Below are 22876 nucleotides of genomic sequence, written 5' to 3'. Positions count from 1 at the left end.
TATAAATGGACTTTATCTATAAGATTCATAATTATTCAAACCCCATATTTCTGATCCATATAACAGTATTGGGCTAACTTTAACATCAGATCGATGCTCATAATGTTGATCATTGGATTGTCTGGTCCAGACTCGATTATTTACAGACCGCCGCCATATAGCTGGAATATAGCTGAGTGCGGCGTAAAACTAAACTCACTCACTCACTTTAACATCAAATATTTTAAAGAATGATTTATATGATATTTCCTAAAAGAATATGAATATTATTAATCATATTTATCAAAACCTTAAGGGCTTGTACAGATACCTGTTTTGTGTGGTTAATCCACGAAAGATGACTCCAAGATATTTACATACGTTTATAGTTTATAGTTTTTCGCCTTTGTAAATCCATTTCTCCCCTTTTGAAAGTTTCCTGCCATTCTTTAAAACAATAACCTTTGTTTTACTCCAAATTCCATTCATCAGAATAGATTTCAAGTTGATCAATTTGTTTCTGTAGACCACTTATGGTGCTAGAAAGTAAGACAATATCATCCGCAAAGAGTAACAAAAATAATTGAGTTAAATCAGGGTGTAACGGGATCCCGTTTGTACAGTTATCACATATTTGCACAGCTAATTCATTGATAAAAAAATGTAAACAGAAAAGGAATTAAAATACAGCCTTGTCTGACACCTGAACGGCAAATAACACAGTCACCATGTGTTAAACAATGTCAAAACATATTTGAATATGAGGAAGTCACATTTCAATCAAATGATTTTTCTGCATGAATTGATGGTTAACTACTCCAAGTTCTCCTTCTTATGATTTCAAAATATTGATAAGATAACATTTTGAAGTTAATAAAATCAACAAACGTTGATAACAATACAGGTTTCATACAAAATGAAAGTTGGGCAAGCGCTCAATACTATCTAAACATAAAGCTTTGCAACCTATCGGGCTTATACACGAACAAATTGGCTTGCTACGCACCTGCCAACCAACCCAATGATTGGGAAATATCGAAGTCACAGCCCATGTTCTGTCACCAGGGTTAGTGTGTCCTACCCCTGGGGAAAACAGGTGGTTCAAGCGTTCATTGGCCATGCTTACTCACAACTGTGTCATATGTTCAACGCTGCAGCCATCTACTTCAGCTAATTGAGAGAAAGGGATTACGTCACTTTTAGCAATATTCCAGTAATATAACGGAGGGGGGACTCCCGAAGTGGGCTTCACCATGTTGAGAATAGAACCCGGGGCTTCGCGCGTGACGAGCGAACGCTTTAACGACTAGGCTACCCCACCCAGGTCATGGTCAGGGATATACTTGTTCCGTTTGCATTCTTTGCTGATAATGTTTTAGTGTCTTCAGAATGGTGAGGTGAGGTGAGGTGAGGTGAGGTTATATTGGGTTTAAAGTCGCACTTAAGAATATTTCGCTCATATGACGACGTGCATGCGTGTGTATATGTGGCTGCTTGTACTAGCCCAGACTTAAGCTGGTTTTATAGTGCTAGCTCACCGAGATACCATGCATGAATTCCCCACTCAGACACATTATACGGACTCCGAGCCGACCAGTCCTTGTCCCCATTAATGCCGAGCGGCAGGCCATATTGTAACGTCTTTTGGTATGACGCAGCCGATCTCCGGGCGGACGCTCTAACCACTACACCTGGGAGGCGGCATCTTCAGAATGGAGTTTTCGGTGGAAGCAACAGATTGGAGATGAACCCCATACTACATACGTTCCCAGACAATCAGGATCCAGGTACCTCCTCCAAATTATGTAGTTACGTCTTGTAACAAAGTACCCGTGAAGGTCCGGGTTAGAATGAACCTTCAGTAACCCATGCTTGTCGTAAGAGGCGACTAACGGGATCGGGTGGTCAGACTCGCTGACTTGGTTGACACATGTTATCGGTTCCCAATTGCAGAGATCGATGATCATGCTGTTGATCACTGGATTGTCTGGTCCAGACTCAATTATTTACAGAACGCAGCCATATAGCTGGAATATTGCCGAGTGCGGCGTAAAACTAAACTCACTCACTCTTGTAACAAAGACGCATGCCATCGTATCTGGTTTATGTCGATCAATGCTCATAAAGTCAATCATTGGCTTGTCTATACACCTAACGGGAACGTTATGCAGTGTGGCGTTAACAATGAATAACAAACCAAGAATACAAGAAATCTCTTCAAGATTACATCCCAGAATGAGCCAGTTTACAAAATTGTCATTATGTGGTGCTTACTGAAAAAAAACCCGGTAGTTTTACGCTTTAGAATAACCCACATCCTTGTGAACTGAGTCCAAGTCAATAATAAGATGAAAAAGTTTCTTTTTAATTTTAGAGATATGAAAATAATATCATGGACGGTCAGTCAAGTTCATTATCCCCCTTACTTCCACTGTGGGCGGTGTTGTGATAACAAGTGGAACGATGGTGGGATTGTGCTCCGCTCTGTTGGGGATTCGAACCCGTGCCTTCGGCGTGACCAGCGAACGCGTTAACAACTAGGCTACCCCACCGCCCCAGTCTGTTGGTCATGTTAAACAGATCTTACTTAGAGTTATAAAGAAAGGTTCATCAGTGACCGGGATTTATCTGATACAAAAACACACGAGGGTGAGAATCCATTTCCTATATTCCTGCAGCTAACCAGCTTCAAAGATGGGCGACTTCAATTGATTGTGATGTTACTAAAACACATGAAGCCACCATCTTCTGTAAATGTTTCATAGCATCAGTAACAATACACATAACTACAACCATTGAGGGGATTCCTGATCTTAACAGTTCTCTTATTCTTGTGGTAAGGTCATCATTGTACAAGGTGATCGCCTTATCAGAACCGGTCCTGAGACTAAGGTGCATCTGCTTATTGTCAGTGAGTGATCCAAGATCCAGGGCTGGGTTCTGAAAGTGCCTCCAACCCCCATCTGGGCAAACCCTCATTCAAAACACAATACACAATAATGTAACAAAAACATCTTTTAGGACATGTTTCTGATGTGTATGTTTGCATTCTGAACTGTCCTTATATATAATCCAGGAATTATCCAACCAACTCTGTGAGACAGGACTGACATCTTTTATTGTGATAACAATCAGGCCCATCAATGTTCAGTTATTCCTACAGAGAATGTACATATAGGTCACAAATTTTAACATAACCTGTGGTGTGGGATAGGACGTAGGACAAGCCCGCCTTCTTCTCTCATGGTGTTCAGCTTGCGATACAGGTAAAGATATTAGCCTTGTTTATGGTGTTTGGCATTTGACGTAGGACAAGCCTGCCTTCTTCTCTCATGGTGTTCAGCTTGTGATGCAGGTAAAGATATCAGCCTTCTCTTATAGAGTTTGGCATATGGCGGTGTTTGGCATTGTGATGCGGTAAGGACACATTCTCTTATGGAGTTTGGCATATGGCTCCGTCTTCTTCTCATGGTGTTCAACTTGAGATGCAGGTAAAGATATCAGCCTTCTTTATGGTGTTTGGCATATGACGTAAGACGAAGGACACATTCGTCTTCTTCTCTCATGGTGTTCAACTTGTGATGCAGGTAAAGATATCAGCCTTCTCTTATAGAGTTTGGCATATGACGAAGGACACATCCGTCTTCTTCTCTCATGGTGTTCAGCTTGTGATGCAGGTAAAGATATCAGCCTTCTCTTATGGAGTTTGGCATATGACGAAGGACACATCCGTCTTCTTCACTCATGGTGTTCAGCTTGTGATGCAGGTAAAGATATCAGCCTTCTCTTACGGTGTTTGGCATTTGACGTAGGACAAGCCTGCCTTCTTCTCTCATGGTGTTCAGCTTGTGATGCAGGTAAAGATATCAGCCTTCTCTTACAGTGTTTGGCATATGATGCTGGACACGCCAGCTGGCTTCCCTCATGGTGATGTAAGACAAGTTAGATCTATTCCGGGTGGTGTTCAATTTGTGATGTAGGAAAAGCAAGCTGCCTTCCTTGAAGTGTTCTGAAGTTTTACTTTGTAGTTCTCAACTTGTGACGTAAGACAAGGGAACCTTCAGTCCTACTACAGGCCCAACAGCACTTAACCAGCTAAGGAGGTAATTTCTGCAAAGGAAAAAATAAACAATTAAAAGTTGAGCATTTTCAAATGGTAATATTTTGGTAATGTACAATTAAGTTGTTAATAAATGATTTGTCATGTTTTTGCTATCCTAACACCATGGTTAGATTCTTTGATTGAGTGTACTTAATACACTAGTTGACTAATGTTCCACCTAGTGTACCACATGTTGTTGTCTGGCTCTAGCTAATCCTCCAGTGTACCTTGTACAACTGTTTTCGGATCTAGCTAATCCCCCCAGAGTTCACTGATCCATTGTGACCCTGTTCACCTTGGATCCCTATATTAGCTAATATACTCCAGTGTCTCTTATGCAACTATCAAAATCTAGGTGATCTCAAACGTACTTCTTTCAGTTAATACTTGTACTGCTCCCAGGCCCAGCTGATATCTTAGTCAACCTTACACAGTTACATGAGCCAGCCTCTTCCCTTTGTCTATCTTGTACAGATCCCCACACCCAAGTGATCTCTAGGTGGGCCTTGCCCATGTACTGGGGCCCAGTCTCCTCCCTTAGTATTTCTTGTACAGCACACAAGACCTGGACCTGATCCCTTCTGGCTGATCCCTTAGCTTACCCGACCGCCTCAGTGGTGTAGTGGTTAGAGCGTCCGCCCGGAGAGCGGAAGGTCGCGGGTTCGATCCCCGACCGCGTCATACCAAAAAGACGTTAAAATATGGTACTTGTTGGTCCCTGCCTGGCGCTCGGCATTAATGGGTACAACAAGGACTGGTCGGCTTGGAGTCAATATAATGTGTCTGAGTGGGGTATTCATGCTTCACTGCGGCATGGTATCTCAGTGAGCTAGCACTATAAAACCAGCTTAAGTCTGGGCTAGTACAAGCAGCCGCACATACACATACACACGCATGCACGTCGTCATATGAGCGAAATATTCTCAAGCACGACGTTAAACCCAATTTCACCTCACCTCACCTCACCTTAACTTACCCTGTACAGATGCTTGGTTCTGGCCGATCCCTTAGCTTACCCTGAACAGATGCTTAGTTCTGGCTGAACCTTTAGCTTATCCTGAACAGATGCTTAGTTCTGGCTGATCCGTTAGCTTACCCTGAACAGCTGCTTAGTTCTGGCTGATCCCTTAGCTTACCCTGAACAGCTGCTTGGTTCTGGCTGATCCCTTAGCTTACCCTGAACAGCTGCTTGGTTCTGGCTGATCCCTTAGCTTACCCTGAACAGCTGCTTGGTTCTGGCTGATCCCTTAGCTTACCCTGAACAGCTGCTTAGTTCTGGCTGAACCTTTAGCTTACCCTGAACAGCTCTCTGGAATCAGTTTACTCATGAGGTCTGCAGTATGACAAGGGTGGAGTTGAAAGAATGGCCGGCCTAGGATTGGGTGTTCCTGTATGCACAACAAGGAACAGGAGTATCAGCTACACAATTCATACCAAGGCCAAAAAGGGCTGAAACATCTAACTTTATTGCAAGTTAACGAAAAATCACTATCTTGTTCACACAACTTAGATAATCATCAAGTCAAGGCTTTGTTGAATACTGTGTGGTTGAACTTTGGTTGTTTTCAATTATATTTTCTATGACGGTTCTCAACTGCGTAGCAACTATTGCTTCCAAGTATGTTAATTTTGCTACAACAAATGTCTATATTATCATGGAGCACCTGCTGTGTGAGAGTGGTCCATCGTTCATGTTGAAATCTGTCTTGGTAATGTTGGGGTACACTGTTCCACACACTGTCGAGTGACAGAAGTCTCCCATCTAAAAATCAACATAAATACTGGTAATCTTTACAACATCAATGAGAGAGTATGTTTTTACGCTGCTTTTAGCAATATTCCAGCAATATCACGGCGGGGGACACCCAAAATGGGCTTCACACATTGTACCCCTGTGGGGAATCGAACCCGGGTCTTGGGTGAACATGTGTTCCAGGAAGAACAATTCTAACCCAGATTTTCAAAGGTACATGGGTCAATATATTTGCATGTATTTAAAGTCTTGGTATAAGCTACATAATGTGTATTCATAATACCAGCCTGTCATAAAAAAATCTTAAAATTCATTTCAATTAGAGTGAGTGAGTGAGTGAGTGAGTTTAGTTTTACGCTGCACTCAGCAATATCCCAGCTATATGGTGGTGGTCTGTAAATAATCTAGTCTGGACCAGACAATCCAGTGATCAACAGCATGAGCATCGATCTGCACAATTGGGAACCCATGACATGTGTCAACCAAGTCAGCGAAACTGACCACCCGATCCCGTTAGTCGCCTCTTACGACAAGCATAGTCGCCTTTATGGCAAGCACATGGGTTGCTGAAGACCTATTCTACCCCGGAACTTCACAGGTCACATTTCAATTAGAATTCTAATTTACTTATTTAACATATTCAAACACTGTATATTCAGCGCTAATTAACTGTTAAGTGTTAGCATCCATTCAGTGCTAATTAACTGTTTGTGCTGGCTTCCATTTGCTCGATTGTTGTCTCATTACTTTTGTTGTTCTTACATGTACATATATATGCTCTCCGCCCATACCATTCATTCACCTGATGAAGGAGTAAGGATATACTCCCGAAACATTGTGTTCCTCATAATGAAGAATTTGTTATCCATAAAAACTCTCTTCCTTCTGTGCATCACTTCTAAATGCCATTCGGGTAGCCTAGTGGATAAATCGTTCACTCGTCACGCCGAAGACCTGGGTTTGATTCTCCACATGGGTACAAGGTGTGAAGCTCATTTCTGGTGTACCCCACCGTGATATTGATGGAATTTTGCTAAAAGCAGCGTAAAACCTTACTCACTCACTCTAAATGCCATTCGAAGACTATATTTTATCGATGAATGTTATTTTTTCCAAATGATATTGAATCTGAATAAGATTTTCTGCACTTATTAATGGCTTTATGACAAAAAAGGTTATTTAAATTTATTCATTTGCAATAGTTAATTATTGTGCACATAATGAGATACTTGAGCAAGCCCACTGAACATTGATGATCTCACTCTGATGAGTTAAGTTATCTAAGGGAGGTAACTCTGTCTGCCCTGATTATTGACAGCTGTGGGTGTTGTCATGCTGACTGTGCAATATTCTAGCTGTATCACTGCAGTTTGTATATCGCTTGTATTTGTAACAAGTAGCACAAATAGATTACCAAAAATACAGTTTATACTGTGAGCAAAAGTACAATTATTTGCAGTAAAGTTTTAATAGTTGACACATTTCAATTTGTTTTCAATATGTTTTGCATTTATGGACTTTTTAACATATAACAGAGGCCCAGATAAGCTGCGTATCTGGGTAAAATACACATAAAATTACGCATTGAAAAATAATTGTTACGTACCAATTACGCATTTAAAATGTTAGATACGCAGAAAGTTTAAAACAAATGTGTATGGATTATATTTATAAAAAGTCGCTTGCGTAACGAAAAACACATCAACTGCTATCAAGTTGTACTGTTAGTAAAGGACAAGAGTTGTACTGTGAGTATAGGATGAGTGATTTTTTATGAAATCATTTCCATTATATTTAAGTTGGTTTTGCTTAGGTATGACATAAGGCAGAGCATACCTGCTTAGTAAACTTACTCAATGGCATATACTTAGGTGAGTAAAATGACTGAAATACGCATATATTTGAAAGCAGTGGGTAACAGAAAAAGAAATACCCACTCAACATTCATAATACCCACCCCAAAAAAATACAGTGGGTACAGTACCCACATGAGCTAAATCTTATCTGGAGCTCTGATATAATTTGGTGATTTACTTGTGTGTATTCTCATTTTCAGTAATAAACTTCTAAGAATGCAGAAAAAGTTTAAATGAATTCTTAAATACCATTAAATCACAAAGTATACTGGACAAAATAAGTTACCGGGTAGGGATATTGGTATTTTTATGATTGATATCTTATCAGTGTGTCAATGAATAAATAGATCATTATTCATAATTTCAAAATTTACATATATCCCTAACTATTTTTGTCCAGTATATTTCAGTGCCTGATCATGAGATAGAGATGTAGGTGCCCTGATCAAAACAGTGTGCTGTTTGTTGCCATGTAAAGTTCACTGTGCTTTATAACATTTCATTCATGTATCACGAAAGTCAACAGAAATGTGTATGTTTTTTTCATATCTCAATGACCCCATTGAAAACAACAACTAAAAATAAGTAAATTCATTGATTAAGCCAGTGGAACATTTCATAAATAAAAACATTGTACATAGCCTCATGTTTTACAGTTCATTTTAACCTTGATGTTTTTCCTGATCTTTGCCTATTCACTCTACTAATGTATAGTGTCAAAGCCACCCCCGTATCACTTCATTTAAAGTGCTTGATTTAACTTCCACCTGGCATATGTTGAAGTAAATACCCAGTTGTACCTGACAAAATCTGGTAAAAGCCAGGCCCAAAAATATATTAAATTTGAAACGCAGAAGCCTTCACCACTTTAACTACAAAATACAATAGACTAGATTGAGTGAGAGAGTAAGTTTAGTTTTATGCCACTTTTAGCAATATTCCACCAGAAATGGGCTTCACACATAGTTCACATGTGGGGAATCAAACCAGGGTCTTCAGCATGACGAGTGAACGCTTCAACCACTGGGCTACACCACTGCCCCCCAGATCTTTGATGACTGTCTTGATTTTAAATAAACAAATAAACAAACAGGCTGATGATGTCAAGCCCCAGAAAGCCTGTTCAATTAATCATAACACAGGATTTAGTGATGTAGTATGATAGATAAATGTCAGTTGTATTATTTATGTCCAAAGATCAACGTTGTTAGGCAAAGTAAAGTTGAGTCAGATACAAATAGGAAATTTTTTTTAATATGCATTTTGTGTATGTGGACATTAATATTAGATTGCAATCGTGCCCTATCATGATAGTAGTGTGGAAGCCTACGGTTAAAGCATTCATTTGTCATAGCGAAGACACAGATTTAACTCCCCATACAATGTGTGAAGAGCACTTCTGATGTCCCTGTCATCACATCACAGGAATATTGCGGAAATGGCACAAAAAACATATTCACTTGCATACTGTGCAATAATGAGTATTGCATAGCATGATACAGTCAAGGGACCAAATTCCATGAATTAAAGCGTCATTTGCAAAGTCCTTATGGTTATGGTACAGAGCAGAGAATCTACATTCCCACGGGCGGATCCAATGTGTGTGTGTGTGCATGCGTGTGTGCGTGCGCGGCACGTACACCCCCTTTTATCCTGAAAGTTTATTAAATGATCATTGAAACTCTCGTGTAAACGGGTGACAATGAACTGTGCACGCCCCATTTCTCAAAAAGTTGTATCCACCCCTGGGGCCATGTACCTGAAGGTCACATTTAAAATGCGCCTTAGGCTTATGTTTATTGTTGAAACCAGTAACAAATGTACTTTTACAAGAAAACTGGACAAAAAAGGCTGAATGATATACATATGATCACATTACGAATGCAATGTTCCACAATATAGATCAGCTGATTCTTTAAATATTGCAAGTATTACAGTCTTTGAAATTCATGCAGGCCCTCTAATGGTGCTGAGACTAGGGAAACACAAGGTCAATGGATGCTCTCTTGGCAACTCTTGGTCACTGTCTTATCAGGCACATAGCAAGCCATTCTTTTCATGTAAGCCCGATAGGTTGCAAAGCTTCATATTGAGATAGTAATGAGGGGTTGCCCAACCTTTTCAGCAACAATCATGTGTAAGCTGGCTTTTTTTTATAATGGTAGCTACGCCCCTGCTTATTGCTGGAAATATGTTGAGAACAGCAATACACATCAAACAAACTCTTAAACCCTTTTTCGCACATTTGAAAAAGATACAAACAAAAATACATTTCTTTCTCTGCAGTGTGACTATTTGTGCATACCTTGTGTGTATGCATTGAAGTACAGAACTGGCACCCCATAGCTGGCACTGTAGACGATGTGGTACTCAAACTGGCACACTGAAGATGATGGTGGAGGTGTTGTTGTCAGACATGCTGCATCACTCTCCTGGAAGGGGAAACAAGGCCACTAGTTAAACTTCCACCATTTGTAATGGTGTTTGTTGTTTCAAGCCGCACAGAGAAACATTCCTGCTATTAGACATCTGCATGTAATGGAATCTGGAGACTGATATCATGAGCATTGATCTAAACCATAATGACAACTAACTAGGTGAGCCCATCCACATGATCCAGATGCCCGTGTAGATCTGGTTTAGAACTGGCCTTCAGCAAACCAAACTAGTCGTAAGAGGGGACTAATGGGATCGGGTGGTTGGGATTGCTGACTTGGTTGACACAAGTCATCATATACAAATTGTGTAGATCAATGCTCATGCTGTTGATCACTGGATTGTCTGGACCACATTCACTTATTTAACAATATATAGCTGTATTGTTGAGTGCTGTATTAAACCATGAACAAAAAACCCCAAACAAACATGATCCAGTCAGTCACTTCTTGAGACAAGCATGGGTTGCTGAAGACCAAATTTTACGAGAATGTTAAGACTCACGAGAATGTGAGTGAGTAAACTGGAGATACTGCTTTGAACAATTTGTCAGTTAAAGCACAGCATGTTTAAATGGATGGAATCATTCCTTCCCCTCCAACACCCTACCCCCATCCAAAAAGAAGAGCAAGGTAGAATTGATTACCACTTTATTAGAGGCAGTGATCTTGGATTTTAAACTATGACCACTGAAAGCTCACACAACTAAGGGAAACAACTCTGCATAACCAATTTAGGCAACAACTGGCAACCTACTGATTAGAAGTGTACATCCTGGGATATAAACACAATACATTCCACAAGAATGTACAGGATGCACACATTAGCCAAATAGTAATACATATCAGCTTTTAAATACAGTGTTGCACACTAAGACTTGTATCATGTAATAACACAAACTGTGAGGCTAAGCATGCAACTATATCACTGATAACCTGGATGTATATACTATAACTGTTATAACGCCTGATGGACCAGATAATAACACTCTTGTGTTTCTTGACTTTGACATTAATATAGACACACAGTTGATCCTAGTTATCTTATTTAACAATAAATGCAGTTACATGTATACTACCAATCAAAAGTTTAGACTCACTTAAAGCATTCATTATACGTTATGTATATATATGTGGTTAAATCGGAGAAGCATTTCTCCACTAACTTGGGGGAACCAACTGCAAACCCTTGTGCAGATGAATTGCATGAGGATCATGCATCAAATTGCTGAAATGTATGTGCAAATATCGTGCAAGTGAACAGCTGCGTTTTGGTGTACAGTTTTGTTAAGAATTCGCCAATTTTCACTGAGTTTCATCATTTATTGAACTCATGACAATAATCTTTTCAACGTTACGAATTTGTTTTACAATACTTCAGTTCATGTGTAAACAGTACATTAAAACAGGATGGAATATTTTGCAAAATCTAGTTTATAACAGTTGACTGAAGTAAGTGGCTACATTTACACTAGTGAGTCTAAACTTTTGATGGGTAGTATATCTAAAAAGTACAAAAAGAAAGTTTACCTTCAAAACAAATCAAACTAGAGCCGAGAACAATCCTAAATATTTTGTCTAGAGCTGAGGCAATCTGGGCTGCCAAATCATTCTAGACTTCAGTAGGGAACCTATGTTATTCCCTTCGGTCTGGCAAACTTAAATACTGACTGAGCACGAAGGTAGGACATTTTTATTTTTCCTGAGTGAGTGAGTGAGTGAGTGAGTGAGTGAGTGAGTGAGTGAGTGAGTGAGTGAGTGAGTGAGTGAGAGTGAGTGGAGTGGAGTGGAGTGGAGTGGAGTGGAGTGGAGTGGAGTGGAGTGGAGTGGAGTGGAGTGAGTGAGTGAGTGAGTTTAGTTTTACTCCGCTTTAGCAATATTCCAGCAATATCACGGCAAGGGGACACCAAAAATGGGCTTTACACATTGTACCCATGTGGGGAATCGAACCCGTGTCTTCAGCGTGAACATCGAACGCTTCAACTACTGGGCTACCCCACTGCCCCATTTCCTTTGTAAGTCCCACATTTAGAAGACTGACCTAAAATCTACCATATGACCTCTTTTGGTCATGACCCTGCCCCTCAAAAACATGCAGAGACATAAGAGCATTTCCTTCTAACACTAAGAACGGCATGTTCAAAAAGAAGTAAGATAGAAATTGAAATCTGAAGTGAAAAGAGGTTTCTTAAAAGTGCACAAACATAATTCAAATTTTATGGGTGTAATATTAGGTGTGGGTGGATTGTGTGAAACATGAACTTAGTTTTAACAAGACTTTGTACAACTAATGTGTCTGACATATTCCACGCTTCACTGAATTTCTGTAACATGGCTGACAGCAGCTGTTATCTTAACTTGATCTGGATCAGTCAACAGACAAGCAGATACTTGTCCCTTCAACATCAAGTTCAACATGGAAACGGCTTGCACAAAGCTAACTGGCTGTGACAACCATGATTCAGTGGGTGAGGTGAAGTCATTGTTTAACATCAGATACAGCAAGATTTCACCTACAGTCAAACACTGGTATGTTGAAGTTGAAGGGACCTATGCAAATACATGGAGTTACCCAAGGTCGACTAAATAAGGAATTCGCAGGGAGCAAGTTTTTACTTCAGGTTGACACAACAGTGTTTGTTTATACCAAGGTATCCTATTGCTGATGAAGTCTGGATAAACTAGTGGTTGATGTCATGAGTGATTATTCAAGTTATCAAGATAATAACGACATAAATCAGCTGGAAAACGAAAGTATACACTTGAAAATTGGATAAAATAGTACTGATGTTATCAAAACAAACCTGAAAACAATAGTTGAAACACTGCAAAGAACAACAAAATGAAACAATGGCACCCATAAAAACATTTTCTTATCCATTGCCTTACAGTCTCAATATCCAAATCTGAAAATATATCAGCACCTTTTCCACACTTATGGTGGGTGTGGCATATTTGTGAAGCTTTGTAATTCTGTTGTAGTTTAAAACCACACTCAGCAAGATGCAAGCTATATGACAACGATCTGTAAATAATTGTGACTGAACCATAAAATTCAGTGACTGACAGCATTAGAAAGATCTGGACCAGTCAATCCAGTGATTGATATTATAAGAAAATGTCTGGACCAGACAATCAGTGACTGACAGCATTAGAGAGAGATCTGGACCAGACAATCAGTGACTGACATCATTAGAACGATCTGGACCAGACAATCCAGTGATTGTCATTATAGAAAAGTCTGGACCAGACAATCAGTGACTGACATCATTAGAAAGATCTGGACCAGACAATCCAGTGATTGACATCATAGAAAAGTCTGGACCAGACAATCAGTGACTGACATCATTAGAACGATCTGGACCAGACAATCCAGTGATTGTCATTATAGAAAAGTCTGGACCGGACAATCAGTGACTGACATCATTAGAAAGATCTGGACCAGACAATCCAGTGATTGACATCATAGAAAAGTCTGGACCAGACAATCAGTGACTGACATCATTAGAGAGATCGGGACCAGACAATCCAGTGATTGACATCATAGAAAAGTCTGGACCAGACAATCAGTGACTGACATCATTAGAACGATCTGGACCAGACAATCCAGTGATTGTCATTATAGGAAAGTCTGGACCAGACAATCAGTGACTGACATCATTAGAAAGATCTGGACCAGACAATCCAGTGATTGACATCATAGAAAAGTCTGGACCAGACAATCAGTGACTGACATCATTAGAAAGATCTGGACCAAACAATCCAGTGATTGACATCATAGAAAAGTCTGGACGAGACAATTCAGTGACTGACATCATTAGAGAGATCTGGACCAGACAATCCAGTGATTGACATCATAGGCAGACATCAGCGTCAAACACTGGTATGTTGAAGTTGAAGGGACCTATGCAAATACATGGAGTTACCCAAGGTCGACTAAATAAGGAATTCGCAGGGAGCAAGTTTTTACTTCAGGTTGACACAACAGTGTTTGTTTATACCAAGGTATCCTATTGCTGATGAAGTCTGGATAAACTAGTGGTTGATGTCATGAGTGATTATTCAAGTTATCAAGATAATAACGACATAAATCAGCTGGAAAACGAAAGTATACACTTGAAAATTGGATAAAATAGTACTGATGTTATCAAAACAAACCTGAAAACAATAGTTGAAACACTGCAAAGAACAACAAAATGAAACAATGGCACCCATAAAAACATTTTCTTATCCATTGCCTTACAGTCTCAATATCCAAATCTGAAAATATATCAGCACCTTTTCTACACTTATGGTGGGTGTGGCATATTTGTGAAGCTTTGTAATTCTGTTGTAGTTTAAAACCACACTCAGCAAGATGCAAGCTATATGACAACGATCTGTAAATAATTGTGACTGAACCATAAAATTCAGTGACTGACAGCATTAGAAAGATCTGGACCAGTCAATCCAGTGATTGATATTATAAGAAAATGTCTGGACCAGACAATCAGTGACTGACAGCATTAGAGAGATCTGGACCAGACAATCAGTGACTGACATCATTAGAACGATCTGGACCAGACAATCCAGTGATTGTCATTATAGAAAAGTCTGGACCAGACAATCAGTGACTGACATCATTAGAAAGATCTGGACCAGACAATCCAGTGATTGACATCATAGAAAAGTCTGGACCAGACAATCAGTGACTGACATCATTAGAAAGATCTGGACCAGACAATCCAGTGATTGTCATTATAGAAAAGTCTGGACCGGACAATCAGTGACTGACATCATTAGAAATCAGTGATTGACATCATAGAAAAGTCTGGACCAGACAATCAGTGACTGACATCATTAGAAAGATCTGGACCAAACAATCCAGTGATTGACATCATAGAAAAGTCTGGACGAGACAATTCAGTGACTGACATCATTAGAGAGATCTGGACCAGACAATCCAGTGATTGACATCATAGGCAGACATCAGCGTAGGGGATATGACCTGCATCAACCAAGTAAGCAAGCATGAACAGCGGATCCTGTGAGTCTCCTCACAAACATGTGTTGCTGAAGAAAGACAGGCTTTCAATGTGGTGTTGGGGGATTGGTGTAGGAACAGTGCATGGGTGAAGGGTGGAAAAGTTTGTTGCAAGTAAATTAAAAACAAATGTAGGTGCGCCAACTTCCAATCAAAAGGTGCATGCTCAAGGCCCTAATATTATTCCCCCAGTAAATGGATCAGTGTGCACGACAACCCATGCTGCCTGGGAGCACTAGGTCTTATGACATCTCATTCCACCAGGTACCCATTCACTGCTGGGTGAACAGAGGCATTTTTTAACAAAGTCACTTGCCTAAGGTGAAACCACCTTGTGTGACTTATGCTTTGTTGTGGGGCAGGACTGAAGTCAAAGAAACATTTTGGGGTCATGCTGCCAAACATGGTCACCCATCCAAGACCTCTTCATGACCAATGTTGCTTGACGTCAACTGATTAGTGACCTGTGCTCCTTGTACAAGACCACACATCACCATGCATATGTGTGTACTAGCCCAGACTGAAGCTAGTTTTATAGTGCTAGCCCACTGAAATACCATGCCGCAGTGAAGCATGAATGCCCCACTCAGACACATTATACTGACTCTGAGCCGACCAGTCCTTGTTGTACCCATTAATGCCCAGCGCCAGGCAGGGACCAACAAGTACCATATTTTAACGTCTTTTGGTATGACGTGGTCAGGGATCGAACCCGCGACCTTCCGCTGTCCGGGCGGACGCTCTAACCACTACACCACGGAGGCGGTCTACTGAATGTGTGGGGTGGGGTGGCCACTAAATGTGGTTGGGTGGGTGGGCCTGTGTGGGTGAAGGACTTTCATGTGCTTCAAGCAAGAATGAAGATCATCAATACCTCTACATCAACATCCTCCTCTTCTGCAATACTCTGATTGGCTGTCTGACTACTAGACTGCTTCTGATTGGTAGATACCTGCTTATTTTCTGCGACTTCAATGTTGCATCGCTTAGTAAGATAAACTTCATTTCTGTTATGCTGAAATAAACATCAGAGTTTGTATAACTGTTGTATGGGAGTGAATTAGTTTTGAAGAAGTAGAATACTTTTTAACAACTAAATGATACATTATGAGGCAGGGAAACCAGAAGTTGATTCAACATGGGTATTGAGACACTGCATCCATCAAATTTACGTATTGGCAAGTGTTTATTGCTCTTAGCTCTCGGCAATATTCCAGCCACATGATAGAGATCTGAAACTATTCAAGCCTGACCGGAGAACCCTGTGGTTGACATCATGGCCACCAGTCAATGAGCCTGACCACCTGATCTTGTCAGTTGTCTGTTACAACATGCAAGTTGAACATAAGCTTTTGGCTCTTGGGTTGTGAGATGAAGAACAATCTAGCAATGGATTCCTAATATCTGTGAGGATTTTGACCAGGCCATTTAGTTTTAATAAACAACAAACTGTAGTACTGGCCATTAAAACTTAAACTCTGAACGTTTTGAACAAAATTTTCAATTAAATTTGACTCTATACACTTTCCGTTAATATCAAAATGTTGATAAATATTAATTATCTCCCACAAATCAAAACTTGAGTTTATCACAATAAGTGAAAATCCTGAGCGGTGAGTTGAGATTATCAGAGTCCATGAACGTTCGTGAGAGGAACCTAAATAAATGACAACTGTGACGAAGAGTCAAGCTGTAACTGGAAATGACCGGTCTTTTAACGAGTTCACGCTTGGGGAATGGGAATACGGTGTAATACACCATAATTTTGTTCAACAAATAATATATTGTTCATAAAAATACTCGGGTTCTGTCAGTATTAAGCCATGGTGGATCTGGACCTAATCTGACATGGCTGACATGGTTTGGGGGTTCATTATGCTGTGATTATACACGCCGATGGAAGGTTGTACAAACAAACTTGTCGACTTTGGTCTAGCTTTAGAAAAACGGGATTTCCTACCATCAGGGGAGGTAACCACGGGAGGCTTATTCCGCTATAGCGCGTGGGGATCGGGCATTCAGCCAAGTTTCTAATTTTAGGCACACGCCGAATACAGCGAAACGCAAAGGGTGCCGAGTCGCGCGTGGTTCTTTCTAGCGAAGCAGTTATGGGTGGCGAGCACAAGCGAACACACTGCGCAAATAACTTACAGGCGATGACTTCAAATCCCAAGTATCGTTATATTTGACCGACAGTGTAAAAAATATATTTGCTTGATTAGCGAATTCAGTCCCAGAAATCGAACCTGCCGCCATTTCTGTTCTGCTTGAGCCGCCCACGTAGGAGGTGTACGGTAGCGCTGATACACAATGGCCAAAGTGTGACCTATTTTCTCTGTAAGGGGGAAGAAATTCGGTGAATCACGATCGCTTTGTCGCTCCGATACTTCTAAATTTTATCAAATTATTTTGAACTGTACCATAACTATTAAATCCGTCATCTTCGAAGGTATTTTGCTTGTTTGCTGTGCGAATTCATGTATATTTACAAAGACAATATCCTGTTACCCCTTTATCAATAAACTCGTCCGACCCAAGACGGTTTCGAGGAGCCCCAGAAACTATTGAGCAAAATCTCGGGGAATATAGGTCAACGCTACGTCGCATTATTATTTAAATCGTTCCATTGACTATAGCAGCTAGGGGAACAGTGCCTGCACTGAGAAACAAAGCCCAACACCCGTTGTTCAGTAAACAACTAACCCAGGCCCGGGTGCATTATCTATATTGGTTAATGATTCTGGTTTGCGAATAGTGAAGTTTCAATTATTTGTTATCTTTTTTAATAATAAAAAAATACCTACTGATGTATGATGTGGATGGAGAGACTAAGTAACATTAAAGGTGAAAACTTAACTCACTTTACTTTGGATTTGAATATTTTTTAAAATGTTGTCTTCACTAGGCTCGTGGAATAAACAGTTTTAACTGAGATATTCTCTCGTTAAATATCTAGATTTTATTTTCTCTCGTTTAAAGACAGCGCGTGGCGCTTTATTCGACCTACATCTTTATTAGACATTAAGTACAGACTGCGAATATTATTTATCTGCTCAAATATTAAATTTTTATTCATGCTCACACTTTTACTTTGGCAAACTCATTCTTTTGCTCATAAACAAAGCCAACTACGCCAAAAATTTACACTGATCTGATCAAACTAGATAATTGGCAAAGAGCCAGCAGGGCTTTGTCGCCGTACCACATGATGGTAGAGCCAGACGGTTTTGAGGCACTCCAAAGCATGCTATAATTAACTATCCAATAGAGACTTGCCATTTGACAGGTCTACTTGATGTTGGCAAGGCAACGGGGTCAGTGTCGTCCTTGATGGCTTGACAGGTGCGTGACAGTTCAGCTCTCAGCATGTACGCGAAAGGGAAAGGGTCTACTGTTCCCTCGGATGCTCAAGCGAGGGAAAAGTGAGTATTCTCAAACATACAGCATCAACATGACACTTGCATATTTTTCGATACGATAGTCCCGTGTTGTTCACTCACGATTATGCCTCGTCTTTGTCTATGAACGCGCTGTTTCACCTGCCAGCAAGGGATGCCCCATTCAAACAGTGTTGGTTATAATGCTAGGCTGTTCCGCTTAGTAAACACACCCGATCGTGGCAGTGATTCAGTGTGATTTGACTGAACAGACTGATCGCTGGACTTCGATCTTTGATATGAATGAAAAGTAATGTTGTGGTTTGTGTGAATAAAATTAATTAAACGATTATTTGGCCTACGATCGCCAGTAAAGAACTGTAAACATGTTACTGAACACGAGCACGTTGTGGATAATGTCAACTGCAATGGCCGCCGGCTATTCGATGGCCCGAGTTTGTGTACACTTGTTACATTGTTTTCTCTTCTACTTCCAGGTTAGCTTTGTACGTCTACGAATATTTATTACACGTAGGGGCCCAGAAGTCAGCGCAGACATTTTTATCAGAAGTAAGTATTTTAGGTGAATCGAGCTTTCTTCGCGGAACTTCCGTTGTGATGTTCGTCGACTACCCCGCTATACCGCATGTAAATATGGCCCTTTTGGGCACTATCAGCGATTGACTGTGTCTGTCTAGAACCCGATTTGTATATCAGCCCTCCTCTTTCCTCTTTTGATACAGATACGATGGGAGAAAAACATAACACTGGGCGAGCCTCCGGGGTTTCTACATTCTTGGTGGTGGTAAGTACCTGGTCGGCTACACGTGGAGACCCCATCACATTGTACACGTGGGGTCACGGGTGAGTGAACACGCCCACATGGGGGAGGTGGGGGTATTGGTCAGACTGGCATGCCATAAAGTGTTAGCATACTCGATTGGTGTGTATGCACTGATGTTGTTTATAAGTATTATGTCATAAGTCTAAGTTGTATAGGGATTAGGTTTGGGTTGTAGACACTGCAAAGGGGATTAAGTCACTTCATTAAAAACACATCACCTACCTGATCAGTAAGGTTGTTCCCTGAGGCACGTCCATTTACATTTTATGCCATTGTTACTAGTTACTGCCTCATACATTGCTTGATACACAGAGGTAATTGTCCAGGTGACTTCAGTGACACTGGCTTTGAGTAATTATTTGGGTGACTTTGATTTCTGTCAACACATGTCTGAAGAAAAATGTCTTGTGTCTATATTTTGTATATTATTCAGAGAAAATACTCTCAGAAAGAAGTACTTCAAACATCCATGGTAGAGACTAGGGGTGTCGCGATACGCGAATGTATCGATGCATCGATTCATTTTTACTGACGATCACGATCGATACGATACATGCTTAGGCGTATCGATTCCTATTTTAAAACTTTATCGATTCAAATTTTTATGCTATATCCATCACCGTCAAAGTCTTGATAGTAAAATTATAGCAGACCGCTCCGATAAATAGATGTAGCTAGCTTTACTTAAAAAATAGGTTGGAAACTAACAGCTTTTGTGATTGGCTAGACTATTTTGATGGACAAATCAGCGAGCGCGTACTTTGCCGGTAAGGTAATGCTATGAAAAGGCGCGATAATTATGTATCGCGATACGTATCGTATCGTGACCTTAAAATCGTGATACGTATCGTATCGTGAGATTGGTGTATCGTGACACCCCTAGTAGAGACTAGGGAGATTACAACAGTTAAGTCTATAAGTGACATCATTTGGACTTATATGGGAATGTACCTGTTGAAAGGTGATGGAAAATAATATTACAGACTGGTATTAATTTATGTAATTGTTAACAGATATGGAAATGTCATCAATAATGTTAACAGTTGTTTTGGATGAAAATAATATTACAGACTGGTATTATTTTATGTAATTTGTTACAGATGGAGTTGTGGAATTACACAAAAGATATAAGAAAGTGTTTGATATTACTACTAATTGACCGTACCCCCATGTAGGGCAGTGTTCACTGACCTGTGTAAATGTATGTTGTTTTGTGAAGTAATACCTTTGTTTTCAGTCAGAAGCAACAGTGGAATGTATTCATATGACCCCCTGCTTCTCAGACTGGTGTATATACACCGAGTGTTTTGTCTTGTGGATGGTGCAATTCTGCTTTATCATTGGCCGGTTCAAGCACATGTGGAACTGTAGTGTTTTGTGATACAATAGATCAACACCTGGTGCACAGCTCCCACACAAGCACTGCCTACACATGCCTGATCCTTGCTCTGTGACAAACCACACAGCATACATCAGTTTGGATACATGTCCACATGCTCTGATGGCCATGAACATCACCATGCACTAATGCCCACAATAGACATTAGCCTGCATCTATCACAGACATATTTGACTCACACTCAGCCAGGCCCTGCTTGTCACTTCATTATGTTCCTTCACTCAAGATTATCCTCACTTTTTGTGGAAGTTGCAATACCTTTGTTATGGTTGTATTACAATCCTGAAGTGATCTGTGCTACCCAGCCATGCAGTATCTGAAGTCACTGTGTCACCTACCCTGAAGCTGGCATGCAAGATCCACCCAACCTAGACCTGAAGTACCAGGGCCCAACCTACCTAGACCTTGGCTTCATAGGAATATACTAATGACCCTTTGGGTGTTTTGTCCCACCCAGATATGTCTTTGTCCAGGGAACTCAGACCTTCCCTACCCACCTTGGCTACCCAGGTCACCCTACCAACCCCTGGCTACCCAGTACATCCCATGAAACCCAGGGTTATTCTGCCCACCCTGACTGACCCACCATAACATTTTCTTATCTCTCCCTACCTATCCATGTACACAAAGGTTGCTCAAACCTATGTTTCCAAGCCTTGGCTTTTCAATACAATCTCAACTAACACTTCTTTATTCCGGGGTAGTCTGGTAGCAATAGTTAAAGTGTCCGCGCCACGCTGAAGACCCGGGTCCGATTCCCCACATGGGTACAATGTGTAAAGACCAATTCTGGTGTACCCCCACTATGATGGTGATGGTGCTGGAATATTGCTAAAAGCGGCATAAAACCATACTCACTTCTTTATTACGCCCCCCTGCCGTACCTTTGGCTGTCCCTACCCACCCATGTACACAAAGGTTGTTGATTCCCCTTGCCTTCACCTGGTCTATTTGACCCACCAGATGTAGGCCTGTCCTACCTGGACCCACCCAACATTATAACAGGGCTCCAGATAATTTTTCAACATCAGGAGTCTGTACTCCGTATTTTTTCAATATAGAAGTACATTTAGAGTACTGAATGGAAATTAGTAATCAGTATTCTTGTGTTTCGTTTGGTATATGCACCACAACATTGCTACTCTTGTGTAAACAGGTCAATAAACAATAAAACAATACTTTTTCATATAAATACGTCTGTAAATGATTCGTACACCATTGCTGTGGTGCGTATCTGCTACGTTTTCAAATTATTTCCTATGGTATCGTGCATATTTTTTATCCGAACATACGTCGATATGGCCCTTATCTGGAGCCCTGATTATAAGGTCCATCCAAACACACCAAACAGTCAACAATCTCCTGTTAATCAGTATTACCCAAGTCCACTTATTATTGCTGGAATATTGCTAAGTGTGACGTTAAATATCAAACAAAGAAAGTTTATTAAGCCCACACTACATGAAGTTGTCATCATTCAATGGAATGCTTCCAAACTATTTCCCCATGTCAGCAGTCTGTGGTGTTCATATGTAAGAAGACAGCTAAGTTCTACAAGCTCCCAGGAATCTTAGCATTATCCTTACTGCTGGGACGGGGAGGCCAGTGCTAATTTCTGCCCCTGCATGGGGTGCTTGGATTGATTAGTGAGTGCAGGGGGGCATCCTTCTCACAAGTGTTGGATGGGCCTTTACTAGCCACCCATCTCTTCTGCCTCCCCTCACCCCTCCCCATCCCCCAAACTGCTCCTTCCATTCAGCCCTGACTTGAGGCTCTCTGTGCTCTCGCCATTGATCTGACCTCTTCCTCTCGACCCTCCCTCTCACTCAAATAAACTGAAAAAATAAAACAAACAACCATTGCCACACTTGCACCACCCCATCCATCCATTTCACTGACATATGTACAAACAGTTGCACAAGAACAAACAGGACAACAAGCCCTTCCACCTCTGTCAGTATGGACACACATACAGAACCCAGTTTGGAATTTAATGACTGCTCCCCTGCATCTGTATCTGTGGATGTTACACAGCAAGTACTGCATGATTTCACTGGCTGCTTTCTCCAGGTTGTATGGTAATGGATGGTCATGATAGTCAGTGATAG

At 40.7% G+C, this 22876-nt stretch overlaps 2 protein-coding genes across 2 annotated transcripts in view; one reads left to right on the top strand and one right to left on the bottom strand.

Moving 5' to 3' along the window:
- Positions 1 to 3449: 3449 nt before the first annotated feature.
- On the bottom strand, positions 3450 to 17447 carry LOC124284655 (ubiquitin-like-conjugating enzyme ATG10). The gene is made up of 6 exons (XM_046720763.1): positions 17300 to 17447; positions 16023 to 16163; positions 9996 to 10122; positions 5746 to 5843; positions 5378 to 5469; positions 3450 to 4089 (listed from the first exon to the last, which is right to left on the bottom strand). Exons 1-6 carry the CDS (start codon positions 17402 to 17404, stop codon positions 4011 to 4013), a joined length of 642 nt encoding a protein of 213 aa, XP_046576719.1. The 5' UTR covers positions 17405 to 17447; the 3' UTR covers positions 3450 to 4010.
- A 985-nt stretch (positions 17448 to 18432) lies between these two features.
- Positions 18433 to 22876, top strand: part of LOC124284653 (single-stranded DNA-binding protein 3-like) — a 106064-nt gene continuing 101620 nt past the window's right edge. The window contains 3 exon segments of the mRNA XM_046720761.1: positions 18433 to 18570; positions 19023 to 19095; positions 19269 to 19330. Of these exon segments, the coding sequence (XP_046576717.1) occupies positions 18515 to 18570; positions 19023 to 19095; positions 19269 to 19330 (191 nt within the window). The 5' untranslated portion in view covers positions 18433 to 18514.

This window comes from Haliotis rubra, unplaced genomic scaffold, assembly GCF_003918875.1.
Source record: "Haliotis rubra isolate DU_JTF1 unplaced genomic scaffold, ASM391887v1 Scf340, whole genome shotgun sequence".
Classification (NCBI taxonomy): domain Eukaryota; kingdom Metazoa; phylum Mollusca; class Gastropoda; order Lepetellida; family Haliotidae; genus Haliotis; species Haliotis rubra.
The sequence above is the reverse complement of the archived record's forward strand: the minus strand, read 5'-3'. Positions and strand labels throughout refer to the sequence as shown.

Excerpts from the sequence above, each read along its gene's own strand:
- LOC124284655 (XM_046720763.1), bottom strand. The coding sequence starts at position 17,404 with ATGGCGGCAGGTTCGATTTCTGGGACTGAATTCGCTAATCAAGCAAAT. Across the intron at positions 16,164-17,299 it reads GGGATTTGAAGTCATCGCCT|CATAACAGAAATGAAGTTTA; the intron begins GTAAGTTATTTG and ends TGTTTATTTCAG. Across the intron at positions 5,844-9,995 it reads CTTCAATGCATACACACAAG|ATGGGAGACTTCTGTCACTC; the intron begins GTATGCACAAAT and ends GTTGATTTTTAG.